Raw genomic sequence first — 16,514 nt, 5'->3', positions numbered from 1 at the left:
GTGCTTTGGGTCATTGTCCTGCTGGAAGACCCATGACCTCTGAGGGAGACCCAGCTTTCTCACACTGGGCCCTACATTACGCTGCAAAATTTGTTGGTAGTCTTCAGACTTCATAATGCCATGCACACGGTCAAGCAGTCCAGTGCCAGAGGCAGCAAAGCAACCCCAAAACATCAGGGAACCTCCACCATGTTTGACTGTGGGGACCGTGTTCTTTTCTTTGAAGGCCTCGTTTTTTTTCCTGTAAACTCTATGTTGATGCCTTTTCCCAAAAAGCTCTACTTTTGTCTCATCTGACCAGAGAACATTCTTCCAAAATGTTTTTGGCTTTCTCAGGTAAGTTTTAGCAAACTCCAGCCTGGCTTTTTTATGTCTCTGGGTCAGAAGTGGAGTCTTCCTGGGTATCCTACCATAGAGTCCCTTTTCATTCAGACACCGACGGATAGTACGGGTTGACACTGTTGTACCCTCGGACTGCAGGACAGCTTGAACTTGTCTGGATGTTAGTCGAGGTTCTTTATCCACCATCCGCACAATCTTTCGTTGAAATCTCTCGTCAATTTTTCTTTTCCGTCCACATCTAGGGAGGTTAGCCACAGTGCCATGGGCTTTAAACCTATTGATGACACTGCGCACGGTAGACACAGGAACATTCAGGTCTTTGGAGATGGACTTGTAGCCTTGAGATTGCCCATGCTTCCTCACAATTTTGCTTCTCAAGTCCTCAGACAGTTCTTTGGTCTTCTTTCTTTTCTCCATACTCAATGTGGTACACACAAGGACACAGGACAGAGGTTGAGTCAACTTTAATCCATTTTAACTGGCTGCAAGTGTGATTTAGTGATTGCCACCACCTGTTATGTGTCACAGGTAAGTAACAGGTGCTGTTAATTACACAAATTAGAGAAGCATCACATGATTTTTCAAAGGGTGCCAATACTTTTGTCCGGCCCATTTTTGGAGTTTTGTGTAAATTGATACTTGATTTGACTTTTTTTTCTTTCTCTTTTGTGTTTTTTTATTGCAAGCAAAATAAATGAAGATATTACTACCAAAACATTTGTAATTGCAATCATTTTCTGGGAGAAATTGAGCATTATCTGACAGAATTGCAGGGGTGCCAATACTTTTGGCCAGCACTGTATATATATATATATATATATATATATATATATATATATATATATATATTTTTTTTTTTTTTCCAAAAGTCAAAGTCAACTTTATTGTCAATTCTCCAATATGCACAGGACATACGGAGGATTGAAATTGCATTTCTCTCAGGCCCACGGTGACAATACAACAGTTTCGACATAACACAATAAACATATAAAGGAATTGGTGAAAATATAAACACTCTTTTACATTCCTGTCCTTTTCCTACATGCAAGGATGCTGTGTGAATAGATTTTGGAACAGAAAATACACTGCTGCCCTTGGCGTTCCCTTACTAAAGTCAATCTGAGAGTGAGATGCTCTTGTCATGTGCAATCTTTAGATACGGGTGCCAAAGCCACTGCATTTCACACACACATGGAGTGTGACACTGCAACGCGTGCTGGCTTACAAAGGCTGATCGCAGGATCTCCTGCTACTGTCGAGGTGCATCAGATCTTGCAGGACATCAGGGCCCTGCGCCTGACACAGAGTGCCTTCTGCTGACACGCTTGCAACTTGCTCTCCACCCAAACCCAAATGGAGCAGTACCACAGGCACCCTTCCTCTATGTTGCTTGGGAGTCTGTAACCATGCCAACTGCCTCATGGCATTTATTGATTGGTTTACGGTGTCCAGGCATCAGTTTTCAGACAGTGAAAACAGACTCTGGACACTGAGAGAGACCACAGGTGAGACAGTACGCCAGACATACTTTCTTTCCATCAACACCAGACTCTGCACCACTGCACTGTTTCAGATCAAACCTCTCACTGATCGGGCCTGGGTGATTCATACTTAATCTACTGAATACAATTCAGAATGGACACTGCATCTGCATATCAAAGAAACTAATCTTTAGATTGAGAAGGAGTATGTTAGATCATTAGGAATGTACTAAATGTGGCTGTGCAAAGAGGAGAGGTGGAGCATGATGCAGGACTTCTGCTTGTTTTTCAGTCTGAAGCACAGCTCCTCTCAAATCATGCAAGGCCATCTGGATGTATAACTCCTCCCCTGAGTGATTATGAACAAAGCTGATCAGGTACACACCGGCCTTCACCCCCTGAGTTCACCTTAAAAGCCCTGGCCTCTTGAACAAAAGTGTCTTGAGACAGTACATTATACCGATGCGAGTATAATGTACAATGTTCTGTTTGTTAGCATCTACAGCTGTACCAAACAAGCACAAACGTAAAATGTTTTTGTTGAAAAACAGACAGGGCACTCTGTCTGATCCCCTGCAACAGTTTCTGAGCAATACAAGACAGAATTTGCTCATTTTCCCTGGGGGGAAAAGAGGAAATTACACAGCTTTTTGTGCTGATATAGAAAACACTTAATAAAACAATTGTGGTGGGGGTTTAAACAGGTTATGTAAGACAATAGTGAGTCATATCCTCTATTCCTTTTATTTCCTTGTCATTCACCCATACACACAGTGGGGCACAAGGTGGGGCCTACTACTGTATCTCTATCATTGTGGGTCTGGCTAAAGAGGCTGTTTATCAGTGCTGCAGTGCCCTTTCAAAAAGTCTACTGTCCAACATTACTGTAAGAAAGCTTACACTGTTTGGTTCATTTCCTTGTCAGTCAGGGCAGCAAGATTAGGGAGACTGACAATGCCAAAAGCCACGATAAAACACTGCACAGAGAGGGGTGACTCAAACATGAGACAATGACAGCTCTGAAAGACAAGAGACCCGCAATTTGGCAGGGATGTGGATGGAAAGTGGGGGGGTGTTGAAGGGCAGCCTGGACTGTCGCTCGCACTTTGATGGAATCATGCATTACCACTGATATGTGGCTGAAAACATTCCCCCTCACAAAGAGAGAGAAAGAGAGACACACAGAGAGAAAATAACTGCAAAATTTGAGGCATTAGAAGTATACACTTGTCAAGCCAAGAAAGCCAAGTGAACTACGCCGATTCAAGAAAAGGGGTGAGAGAAAATGGGGTGAGAGAGAGAGAGAGAGAGAGAGAGAGGACAGAGAGAAAGGAAGAAGAGCAAACAGAGGCCCCATCTCTCCTCTCTGCTTACGAAGGGGATACAGATGCCTCCTCTGACAACAGCGTGACACCAGGCACATTTGCCAGAGTGACAGACTCAGCAGCAGATGATGTTCCCTGATGCCCAGTGACAGTGCACTGGACAAGCTGGATTACCCTGTCACTCACGCATCCTCGGAAAGCCTCTCCGAGCGCCGCTGGCGGCCGGCGGAACGTGGACAGAACAGGGTACCCGTCTGTCACACACGTGTCCTGCCGCATTCCGCATGGATACGTTAGCAGCGGGCAGACGTGCATGCATGCATTCCCTGCAGAGCTGAGTCACGCCTCTGGCTATGCAGGGTATGACAGGGGGCCAGAGGCCAAACACGACCAGAGGGGCCACTGCGTTCAGATCATAATCCTCTTCACTCTAGGGTCAGTGCTGCCTAGGGGAGCTAGAAGGAAAAATCCTTCCAATTAAAACATTTATCTTTCCAAAGTAAGGAATAACATCAAAACCCAATTCATGGAAAAGTGGTTTGATACTTGACTGAGATTTTCTCTCTTGCGCCGCACCAGCACACCAATATTATCCTGTTTTCACTGCACTGCAAGACCTCATACCTCCTTCAGATGGGATTCACCTTACCACTGTGAATTTTAGCAATGGTGTGAAAAATGTCTGTGTTTCCCTTACAGTAGCCACGCACAAAGGCACACAAAGTTCAATCAAGTCCCACACCACCAGACTAACCAATAGCTTCTTCCCCTGGGCCATACGGACTGCTAACAAACACTGACACCCCCTCCCCCCCAACCCTCTACCTCAATACAACTGTGCAATTCCGCTGTGCACTTTAAGTAGTTTTTAAAAGGCCATATTATTGCACAAGTTTTTCTTTATATTTCTTTTTATTTACAACGTGTCTTCTTTTTAAAAAATGTATTTTATTGTATTGCTTGTATTTTATTGTATATTTTGTATATATATATATTTTTTTTTTCTATGTCGTGTGCCTTATTTGTACTGTGTTTATATAAATGTTCCACAGTGCACTGTTGTTGCAGGCCACCCACAATTTCCTTGTACCCTCACCGAGCAATGACAATAAAGTCTATTCTGATTCTGATTGTGAAATGCATGCACACTCAGCATGGCCATTAACCAATTTCTCTCAGCAAGCACAATTTGGGAAGTCGGTGCTCTTAGATTTCATGCAAACTTAACCTCTTTCCATAGTATTGTTCTTCTGCACCAACTGTCAAGAGTCCACTTCAGTACATCTAAGAAAGAGGACAGCCTTACCATTGTATGTAACCCTCGGCTTGGTTAAGCACATGACGAGGTGCAGGTCCATTTCATCTGAAGAGACAAACTTTGAGCACACAGGGCACTTGAAACCTGCAGTGGTGGGGAGAAGATATCATCAGTAAGACATGGACAACATTCATATTCTTCTACTTTTCCTACACTACAAACAGTCATAAAGTCCTGCTGTTTAATTATGACTCCGGGAATCCAGAACATTTCAAAGCTATGTCTGGGGGTGAATGACAGGCAAATGTTTAATCAGCAGGAATTTAACACCCCTATGTCTGATCTCAATGAATCTTGACCTTTACATGAGTTTGCACGTGTGTACATGTGTGTGTAAGTAGACAGGCCTCTGGAAGCACGATGACCCTGTGGAACGCAATGTGTGAGCACAGGGATGTTTGCAGGGTGAGACCCCAGCTGCTCTCCTGCCAGCTGATAAACTGCGCACACAAATGCACAAACGCACACATTGTTCATATATACATACATGTAAAGTGATTACTCACATACACACACATATTTCCTCAGTCTCTCTGACTCCAACAAAAGACTTGTGAAGAGTTTTTTTCTGATGCTAAAGGGAAGTCAACAATATGCATGTGTGCTATACTACTGAATGGCGATAATAATACAGACACAAAATGAAGAGACTGCAATGCATATGATAACAATCCAAATGCATAACATATTGAAGCACAACTACAGAGATGTGTGACAATGAAATATATTCCTGTTTTGATAATGATGTAAACAGCTTTTTTATAGATTTGACAGATTTGTATCAAAGTTTTGCACTGTTTAAAAAAACACACAAATCCTTGAAGTCTATCCAAATAATCAGTCATGGATGCCAAGAGCTGAGAGTGACATTGTTAAGCAAAGCACACCAAAGTACTTTCACTGATCCTGATGTGAACAGGAACCTATTAATAAGCCCATTACACTCTGGTAATTTACAGAGTGAACATCTCTTCATTGGACTGGCACAACAGACTCATTGCTGTAAGACCCATTACAGTCATTACAGGGCATTGAAAATCTCCCCTCTTCTTTCTAAGGAAAGAACAGGTGTGTGGAGGGAGAAGCTTATTGTGAAAACTGAGCCAAAGAAACAGCATCTTCTATAGAGGCGCTGTCTCTCAGGAGAGGATATGGGTGAAGACTGATTTTCTAAGACCAGAGGCAATCTGCACTGATCTCTCTCTGGAGAGCAGGTCTTTGAGAAGTCATTATAGCTGATCCCACAGCAGACTGAGGTGTTTATCAGACCAGATCAGGAGTGGAAAACACATGGGGGGGGGCTGATGTCCCTGCACCCCCAAGCCCCCTCCCTCAGCCTTGATGTCCCTGCCTACTCAGCAGCTCTCAGTAAATGGTAATTCAACTGTGATGAAACTGTACATTAATGAGGAAAAGGAGAAAGAAATTAACTCTTTCCAAACAGATCGAACAATGTTGGACTATTTGAATGAATCCTCTTCTTTTTCTCTTTTCACACACCCTGTATTCCCCTCATTCAGCTCCTCTGTTGCTTGTCTAGCCCTGCAGTAGTATGCTGTGGGGGGAGGCACTGAAGCTGTCCCGAATCGTGCCTCCTAAACGGCATTTCATACGGCATCCACATTGTACCATATCAGGGGGAATTCAGTGTGACACTCTTATGATGCCAGATTGATCTGATTTGTGACCTATTGAAGACTGTGTGAAACAGAGCCAAACATATGAAGGCTTTTCTTTTGGTTCTCTCTGTTTTGGATCATAGTTTATAGACGCTCATGTAAAAGTATTAATTATGAAAAAGGCAAGCTGTTCATGGCCTACAGTCTCTCTCTCTCTCTCACACACACACACATACACACACACACACACACACACACACACACACATACACGCACACACACACACGCACACACACAGTGGCAACAAAAATCCCAACCACTCCGGCAAACACTACATGCAGTAAACCATCGTTAATGGACACTGTTCCAAGATGAAAGCACTGTCTGAACTGATTAATTAAGTTTTCTATGTGAGTATAACCTTGATAAAACAAACAAAACAATGACAACTGAGTCTGTATCTTGTTCTTACTGGAATAAAGTCCACTGTTCAGTTGTGTGAAAACCGGTGGGCTTGTGTGCCATTTGTCCCTGATCAAGTATTACAATTAAACCTTTGCAATATGCTCCACCACTAAAGCCCAATTTATAATTAGCATTGAGATAAGACAATCTGTGGGAGGCCTTTAAACTACCGCATCTTCCACAGAGGAAAACAGCTTGGAGGCCTCATTAAAGATTTGAGCTTACAGAAAAGGCATCAATCAATGAGGACTCCACTGCGGTCCAGCAGTGTATTTGACTGGAAACAGGTAAGGAGGAGGTGGGGGGTTAGTCTTCATTAGAGTGTTCCAATCACCTGCTGACTGATACCCTGTGGGAAGATCCTGCACTATCATGGGAAGGCCATTTCCTCTCACCTAACTGCATGGGAGAGATAAAGTCTGTCAATCACGTGCCAGCCAAGTTCTCCACTGGGAGAGCATCACGGCAGGAGAAGGTGGAAGCATTTGCCATGGGGCCTGACCCCCTCCCCCAGAGGCTCTTAAGCCAATATGATTGCCAACGGGTGCTGAAGCCCTTTGAGCTGATGCATCATGGGAAAACTGTGGCAACATTGAGGTGTCCAAAATTCATCTGACATTAATAGCTGAGGATGCAAAGTCCCCTGCCATTCCATTTTGTTTCTTTATGGAGAAACTTGCCTGAATTTAAAACTGTTGACAGAAACTAAAATACAAAAAATATCCAAAATGGTACACTTTGCTGAACAGATTGGCTTTTAAACAAGGGATATTAGTGAGTGTCAGAATCCTGCTCCTGCCTCTGTTGGAGACAGGCCAAACCTGTTCTTCTACAACAGTAAAACCTACTGTCTGATGTGTGTGTGAGTGTGAAATGTGCTAAACTCGACCCCAAGGGTGACATACTCTGCTGTAATTCAATCTGAAAACAAAAGCGTGTATGTGTGTGTCTGTGTGTATGAGTGTTGCACCAATGCACTCCTCCACACTATAAAGAGGCACATTCAAATCCATGATGTTGACCCACCCAGAGTTAAAGCAACACATGAACTCTGCTGGTTTTTTTTTTTGATGAAATTGATGAAAAGACTCCTCATCCCCCTTTTGTAGACTGAAACTTGGCTAATAGGCTACAAGCAGTATGCAGGGGCAGGAAATCTACACCTACTGTGCTAGAAACACAAGCCTGTCCGACCAGCTGGCTGGGGTCATATCTACACAGTCTGGCCTCTGCATGGCTCACTACATTATTCTGCATTAGAAAATATGAAGAAGATCTCACTGCAGTTTGCTGACAGCCAGCACAGATGGAGCGGTGATGATAATTTGCTATGTGCTAGCTTGTGGGGGCTCCAGGTCCATGATTATCTTGTGACACACAGGCAAGCGGCGAAGGGCTGACATTTCCAGGGTAGAGGCAATAGGGAAGTAATGCAAATCTTTAATCCTGATGCACATGTGCAGAATCTGGCTCTAAATGCATGCTATGGAATAAAACCTAGGCAGTAGTGGAGATTGTATGCAATAATGGGAGGGTGACAAAGTCTGGACTACTGGATTTAAGGTCTCCAGCCTGAAAAATTACAAAAGGGAATACAGGGAATACTAGCCACCACTTAGAAGAGAGACAGAAGACAGTGAGAGATATAAAACACACTTTGGACCATACCCCATTAATAATAAACTAATGGACCTCTTCCATAATAGCCCATAATGCACTGGAAACAGCACCTCATCAACTATGTAGGACAGCGCATATTACTCATATACTTCTGGCAGTATGCACATAGACACTGAAAAGAAGAAAAAAACTTCTGTACTGAAAACCAGTGATGACATCTGATGTTTCACACAGGCATTCCATGCAAATGTGGCCATCTTGACAGAAAACTAGATATCCATATTTCACTGGGGCATAATTTTTTAGATGAAGCAAAAACGATGAGTATTGCTCTAATATTAAAATGATGTGTATCTCATGAGCAGTGCTTAACACAGGGTACCATATGCATAGTCCCCAAATGCCTGCTGTCTCCCCCTCCTGCACCCTGTCCTTCATGCATTGCCAAACACTAAACTGGAACCAGAGTGCTGGCTGCACCCCTTGCCATGTGATGAGAACAGGGAGGCAAAAATAAACAAACAGTGCAATCCTGTTGTGTTCCAGGGCTGTTAGATTTGGGGCCAAATGGGTGTGCAGCACAACCTGGTTTCAGCACTAGACCTAATGCATTTGGGTCCAGGTGCCAGGGTGAGGCAGCGGCCAGTGGAGTGGCTCATTTGCCCCTCTCAGCTCTTGCATGAATGGCTGTGCTGACTCCAATCGGATGACTAAGCACTGGCAAGACAGCTGGAATCTGCCTGTGTGCCAGCCACTAGATCCCAAACTACAAACCCCCATTAATTCCCTGCCCTAAATCCTACCACGCCCTGCCCCTCCACAAGCCAAACAGGACAAAGGGAAGCCTGATGCTTTCTACAGGAAGTGATATCTCATATGTAGGCAGATTCAGGATTGATACCATTTAGAGGAGGCATCATCTGATTCCATACAGGGTAACAGGTTTTCTCAGCATTGGGCTAGTCTTTCATTACATTCCCTTCTTCTCCTTAATGACACACACCTTGTATTTATTGCCACATCGGCTTTGTGGACCTAGTTGCTTGTATTATTTGCTGTAAATGAGTACCATTACAAGTCCCCGCACATGCACAAACTAAAAAAACATCCTACACAGAAAAATATATGTGTGACTCTGTCCTCAGTCAGCCTTCAGGAATTGTCCAGAGCAATTTAAACTGACCAGTACAAACCTTGGCAGATCACATGAAAGATCAATTCCTGGCATAAATGGGAGGGGGAACAAAAAATCCACACAAACTGAAAATAACAAACAGAAATGGTCATTTACAATATTTACTGTGTTTAATACATCTGTTTTAAAGTGAGAGTATTGTTGGTGTTTCAAGTTTTTTTTCCCTCCCCTGAAGATATTGCTCAACATTTCAGCATTTGTAGGCCAGGACTTTGGTAATACAATCATGGAAATCAACACTGCAGCTCAACTAATAGACACAAATTACCCTGCATCTTTGTCAATAAAATTGTGTTTACAGATGAAGCGTTTTAATATACCAATTGCTGTTTAAGTCTAGTACATTACATGGTTTACAATTTTAACAAGCCTAAATTAACTCAGAAAGGCATTGTTTTAAAACACTGTGGTAGAACATAAATGGATTAGGCATATTAAGGAGATGTTATCATTTTTGGTCTAGGTAAAAAAAAAAGCAAAGAAACCAATATACAGCACATGCCATGGTATCAAAAGACAGCACAGGTTTTTGTAAAGCCCTCAAGTCCTTCCTGTTTAAACAATTACTGCTCCAGAAGGGGCATTACAGCCAAAGAATGCAGATCCCTGGAAAAATCTAGGCCATTTCAAGAGAAGTGTTGGCATAAGTCATTATTTTGGCACAAATCAAACAGGAGAGAGAGGACAAAGGCTTTGCTGGATCTTTATGAGCTTTGATTCGGTTTAACAACTTGCTGGAGTCTTTGCGATTATTTTCAATGGAGCTAATAAAAGTGGTTCCTTGAAGCATAAAAATTGCACACTGGCATCTCAAACTGTGAGTTTTCCAAACATGCTCATAAAAAAATGAAGTGCATTACAAACTTTAAACCCCCCTCCCCCCTTATGGTGCAGGATCCTACATTAACTTCTCACCTGTGAATACTTTCTGACCCACATATGACAGAGAGGGGCTTTGTCACTATGGAGAAAGCAAAGGCATCGATGAGAAGATGCCACATAAATACATTTCAGGTCCCACCCATTTGCAAAACAAATCAGAGGGATGATTTCCAGGTCTAGCAGGCAGTTCCAGGATTAGGTGACACCACTGTGTTGACAAAACAAGGTAACTAACAACATAGCATAGTAGGTCATTCTGCAGCATCATCTGTGAGGAAGCTCACTGAGGAATGGACCTGGAGAGAATGAGAATCATGCCCCTGCTGAACTGGGAGATGGAGCTTGTTGAGTTTGCCTTTACCCTCCATTGGTGTACTAAACACAAAACCCAAACAAAAACTACTAAGTGTCAGTTCCTGTTTCCACACCTACTTATCCTGCCTACGTTTACACCACAGACAGAAAATGAGGGGGTGGGGGTCTTAGTCAGTTAGCCACAGTCAAAAACAAAACGGGAGTCAGTAATCAGAAAGATGAGATGACACTGCAGTGGGTCTTGCCAGACAGTCACTACCCTACTGAACACAGATGACACTATTGGGAAAAAAATGTCCTCCTTGGGTAGCATTATACAATCTAACCAAACATATTTTTTGAATGGAAACATAGAAGACCGTGGCTATAAATGTGCTACAATATATGCGTATGTCTATATATTACATAGATCTATAATTATATAGATCATGCATATTTGGAATTTTTGTCTGATGGAAGCATTAGGCTTAATAGGAACAACTGATCCACTTATTCTATACCGGTATTTAAAGAACTATCGTGTTCTGGTGTCTGTGTCCTGTGCAGGGTGGGTGAGGACTTCACCATTCAAAGTTTCCCCCTGAAAATCTGGAACCTACACTCCAGCTTCCATCCTATTAAATCGTGGTTTGTATTATGTCTTCATTTTATCGATCTCTCTTCCGGTCAGGACTGCTTCCCCGGCTCCCCGAACCCTGATTTATGAGGAAGGTTAGAGGATCCTCTCCTTCCTTCTTAAAATACAGTCCAGACACAAGGCTGCAGGCAAATTCAGCATTACCGTGTGCAGAGGGTACTGCTGCGACCCACTGGAAGATCCAGATGTGAGGGGATATGGTCACATCTGTGCATGAGCAGTTATAATCAGTTACACCTTTCTTTCTGGCGGGTTGGTGAACTTCACAAAAAAAAAAAAAAAAAAAAAAAACATTCAATTGTGTCAGATGTGAGACATGTGTCCCAAGGCCATCTCAGACAGCAATTGAAGGAAACAGCCTCAGACAGTGCAAACACAGGCCAAATCAGCCCCCTCCAGCCATGAACTCCAACAATGCACAAACCTTACTTTCATACAAAGAATTATAATACACTTAAGAGCTAATAGTTGCATGGTTCATAAAGGCACAGTCTGTGCTGTCTTTTGCATTATTTCCATTACACAAATAGGATAGCCACAGAATTGAGTAAAAATGGCAATTAGAAATGTTCCCTATTTGACATCATCTTGACTGTCTCACCATAAAACAAACAAAAAAAGTTGTGAGCATACAATAGTTTTTCTGAATAGCCTGTTCATGTTGACTAGAAAACAGAAACTATTCAGACAGAGTTAAAAGGAAACTTGAATGTATTTCATTTGTGTAGTCAGGAATAACCACATTCAAAGTGAAAGTTGAGACAAACAAATTACCTGATGCATCAAAACTGAGATTACAAAGGTAATAAAAGAAAACCCTTTCCAGCCTTTTCTTCAAGGAAAGGTCTGCTGGTGGTCTACCTTTTATAAATTATAAATCCTTGTCATCTGAAAACACATCTCCATGAAGTTAAGGGGTAACTACCAGGAAAAAAAACTTTCTCATTCACATTGCCCATTAAAAACCAAAAGCCAAAACCATGTCAGAATTGGTTTTATTTTCAGACAGTATAGAAACATGGCAGGAGAGCCCAAGCCTGGTGTTGGAGGGGTGTTTTCAACAGAGACGTCCAAACCAGGTCCAGGAAGGCTTCCTCCCAACTGAGAAGCTAAGTATCCCATTTGGCTAATAACTGACTAGCAAATAAAACAGCTTAAGCACATTCCACACTTAAGTACCTCTCCCCCAGTTCTGCCGTTTGCCTACCACCCCCATCTGCTTCACTGACCCTCGGCAAACATGTCTGTCTTCTCCTCTCAAAGAACCCTTCAGCAACATGACAGTCACAGGTCTCAGCTGGCTTCACATCGCTGACAGAAAGAGCTCCTCTGTGCTAAAAACTAGGCAGTGCACAACAGTAATACAGCAAGGCAGTAATGCATGTTTATGGATCTGGGTTTGTAACTAAAGATTTGTGATTTTGAATCCTGCTGCGGGCACTACTTTCGTATCCTTGACATAAGTAACCAGGATTAGTAAGTATCCTTTGCATAAGGAACGATTAAGTTACAGGAAATTGTTTAAAAAACTTGAGCTGCATGTGTGACAGGTCCTTGTCAGCTATTAAACCAAAATGTAAACTTTCAAACACAGAATATACAGGCTACCACCACTTCATTTCATTTCTACCCTCACTTTTTGCAACCTGTCCCATTGACTGTAAACATGCTACAGTTGGTTGATGGGATTAGAACACCACTTGCCAAGCTGATCATTTCTTCTAAATGCTGGTCATGACAAATAAAAAGCATTTTAATAATCCAAGTTCCCATTTTCTGTGTGGCTGGGGAAATTGCTTTGTGTATTCATGTACACTGAAACAGGAACCTGACTTCACTTAGCTTAGCATGCTGAAATGGCCCACGGGAACTGAAAGCTTTGCACATGACAGCCGCAAAACTGATGGTTAATAATAAACACATGATATGTCATAATGTCCTCCAAACACAGAACCGGAGACACAACACCACTCATCCACAGCACATCCAAGCAAAACACCTATTTTGTTCCAGCAGATAGAGACCCTTCATGTCCACCAATAAGCATAAGGGAAATTCATAGATGACCCTCTGTGATGAAGTCAAAAAGAGCTCTGCATGACCCACATTGAGCGAGATCTGTAACAGGCCAAGTTCTGCTATCTTCCCCCGTTGTGGCCCCAACTCCTTATGGAGCTGAAACAGATAAGAGCCGAGAGCCCCAGAGTCACATGGCACGACACCCTTCACATGCATGAGCGATTTAGGCCATAGTAACAAAGAGCAAAATGAATGCCTGTGTGTGTGAAGCACTCTGGTCATCATTCACACACATGTTAACATGTGTGTGTATGTGCAAACATATACAGGAATGCATATACACACACACACACACACACACACACACACACACACACACACACATGCACATACACCTTCCAACTTCAGATCAAGCTCAAAGTTCAGACAGAGACCAGCTCCACTGCAGTTTGCTTAATGAATGATTTATCATTTTGGTGTGGGTGGGGGGTAGCCAGTGCACTAAGCGCTGGTGGGACAGCTAGAAAAAAAAAGCAATGACCTCTCAACTTTGCTGAAATGTTAGATAAAACTTTGGTAGAAATATTGTGGGGGTTTTGCATGTTTAATATGTGCAGCTGCAGCCTCCTGTGCTGAAGCTATGATGTGCTTCCTGTTCTACCGTTAAAGGTCATTTGCACCATTTCCTCACACCTAACACAGAACTCTTTTTAAAATCAGCTCTGGGTAACAGATTTGAGAACAAATGCATAGAATTATAGTTACTATTATTGTACCATAAGAATTTATAAGTGGAGTCAGTTCAATTTTGATTGCAAAGATTTGAACCACCGAAAGGACCACTTATCTTGGACTTGCTCCTGTGCATGCATAAAAATAAGCACCTTGGTTAAACAGATGTGTCCCATGGGTGACTGAAAGGCCCCTGAATGAAAATGAAGAGATAAGTTATAATTTCTGGTCTTGGGCTGGATGCAGCAAGTGAGTACTGAGCATGTAGTTAATAAGACTGACGTACGACTGGCCAATACATGCTTGATACAACCAAATGGGCACTCTCCAACATGTTGGATGCACATGTCCAGTATTATAATATTTTTACAGACACAGCATATATGCAAGGCATACCTCTATTATGAGGGCTGTGGCAGGGACATTAATATAGAATGTGTTTACATTAAACTCTCTCTCACACACACACACACACACACACACACAAATTGGTTGGTACCTGTGGTTCATTACTGAGGATGTCTCAAGATCTGCTTGGTGAAGAGCAACAGGCCAGAAAAAAAGATGGACTGTTTGCATTGTGTCTGACAATTCACTAAAGAGGCTCCCCTGCCAGCTGGCCAATCACACTAATGGACTGTGGCTCCAGCTCCGCTGTCAGCGTGCATCTTCTCCTCTCCAAGACAGTTGCTGCTGTGTGAACACTCGCTACCCCTGGAAAACCATTTCTTCAAGAGCTACAGCCATCTCTACAGTCCTACTAGCATACACTGGCCCTGGACAACCCCTGCTATGACTCACAAGCATCCTTACAGCCAACAGTCAGTGAGGCTGGCCTGAAACCACTACTGCAGCCATGCTCACTGCTACAACCACAGCAGCACCATAGTAACTACAACAAAAGCAGACAGACTTAAAAAAGTTGTATTTTAAAATTCAATGAAAAGAGGAGGATTTCTGACAGAACTGTTAGAAGCAATCAAAACTGCTGGGTATCATTTCATATGAGCATCAGATAATACTGCTAAAACATTTCAAGTGTGTTTTTTCACCACAGAGGTATACTTATTAAAGCATCATTGTCTTTGTTTTAAGGCAACAGTGTCTTTTCAGTGCATTCTACTTCCTAGACAGCAGGCAAAGAGGACTCTTGTATATTAAAGAGGCAATATCTTTAGCAAGCCTTCCATGAGATTTCACTCTATGAATGATGTCTAATCACAGAATGATGGCAATGGCTTGGGGAAAACTTTCCTCTTATAAAAGTATCTACGGCCACAGAAAAAGATGAAAAAGAAATGCTTCCTTTGGCTGAAAAGAGGAGGATGCTGATAAGTGCCAAGTCTGAGAAGCAGCAAAATAAAACTGTTTCTGAGATCATCCGCAACCATACCTGGATCCTAAGCTAACATTTCTCTCTCTTTCTCTGTCTGATGGGGACCCATAAATCTGCCACTATACAGTCAGACAGTTAAAGAAAGGGGATCATAGCTGGCCGCAGTGGCATTGGAATGCTGTGGGGATGCTCTGATCATTTTGAATTGGCCCTCTGACTGTAGCACTGGGAAGGGCCGCTCCTCTTTCATTATGCTCACAGCCTTGTCCACATCATGTCAGGTCTTACAGACACTTCCCGTTTCCCTGCACAATACAAATCAAGCTGCAATCACAGACATACAGCAGTGAAGAGGGGAATCAAGGTGATACCAGTGTGAAGAATTATTAATACTTGTATTATTAATACATGTTACCCTACAATTTGTCAGGCCATGAACCAATCAAATGACAATTGGTGTTTCACTGTAGTGCACCAAAGCCCCTGTGTGAGCACAGAGGTTGTGGTGAGATGAGCCGAACACTCAACTGGTAATTCCGAAATTGGGGGCGCAAAAAAAGGGGAAAAATGTTTAAGAAGGAATAAAGGTATCTGTCTATGTTAGTGAAGACTGCACCTTGTTCACATGGGCGCTCTTTACAAGTGGGAACAAAAATAGAGAGTTAATTTCTGAACAGGACTGCATTATGTAAGACTTTAACTTTTGTACTTCACAGGAGATGGTACTGTGATGTTGTACAGTGTACATTTAGCCCATTTCATTTATTGCTGCATGTTGAGTTCTGATTATGTCTGCGTTTATATACACAGAAGAGAAATAATTTTCATTTTGATTTGAATGACCAAGGACCTGATAACAAAGGAGAGGACAGCAGTTAGTTCTGGTTGGTAAACTGTATTGTGATCATACAGTTGCAGGTCCAAATCCTATGTGAAATACTGAAATGGTGTGGATTACTGCAAGAGTGAGGTTCTTTGCCTGAAATGCTGCCAGTGCCACAAGCTCAATGCAACGCAATGTAATGACCTAGCACCTAGAAAGTGGAAGGCACAATAATGTAAGTACTTCCACTGAATGACCTTTGACCTCATCACAGGGACCAAATAAAGCAGAGCCTCTGGTGTAGGCCTGCCATGGTGACTGCTGGGCGGAGGGGGTTTGAAATCAATGTGACATCTGAAGGCTCTTCCTATCGATAAAAAATCTAATCTGGGGAAGGGCCTGTGG

General features: G+C 42.6%; 1 protein-coding gene across 1 annotated transcript in view; it reads right to left on the bottom strand.

Annotated features, from left to right (window-relative positions):
- The window catches only part of znrf2b (zinc and ring finger 2b), a 56,331-nt gene that overhangs the window by 22,677 nt on the left and 17,140 nt on the right, over window positions 1-16,514 (bottom strand). The window contains exon 2 of the mRNA XM_036539699.1: window positions 4,455-4,550. Coding sequence (XP_036395592.1) covers window positions 4,455-4,550 — 96 coding nt within the window. The remainder of the gene's footprint in view (window positions 1-4,454; window positions 4,551-16,514) is intronic.

This window comes from Megalops cyprinoides, chromosome 10 (assembly GCF_013368585.1).
Source record: "Megalops cyprinoides isolate fMegCyp1 chromosome 10, fMegCyp1.pri, whole genome shotgun sequence".
Taxonomy (NCBI): Eukaryota; Metazoa; Chordata; class Actinopteri; order Elopiformes; family Megalopidae; genus Megalops; species Megalops cyprinoides.
The sequence above is the reverse complement of the archived record's forward strand: the minus strand, read 5'-3'. Positions and strand labels throughout refer to the sequence as shown.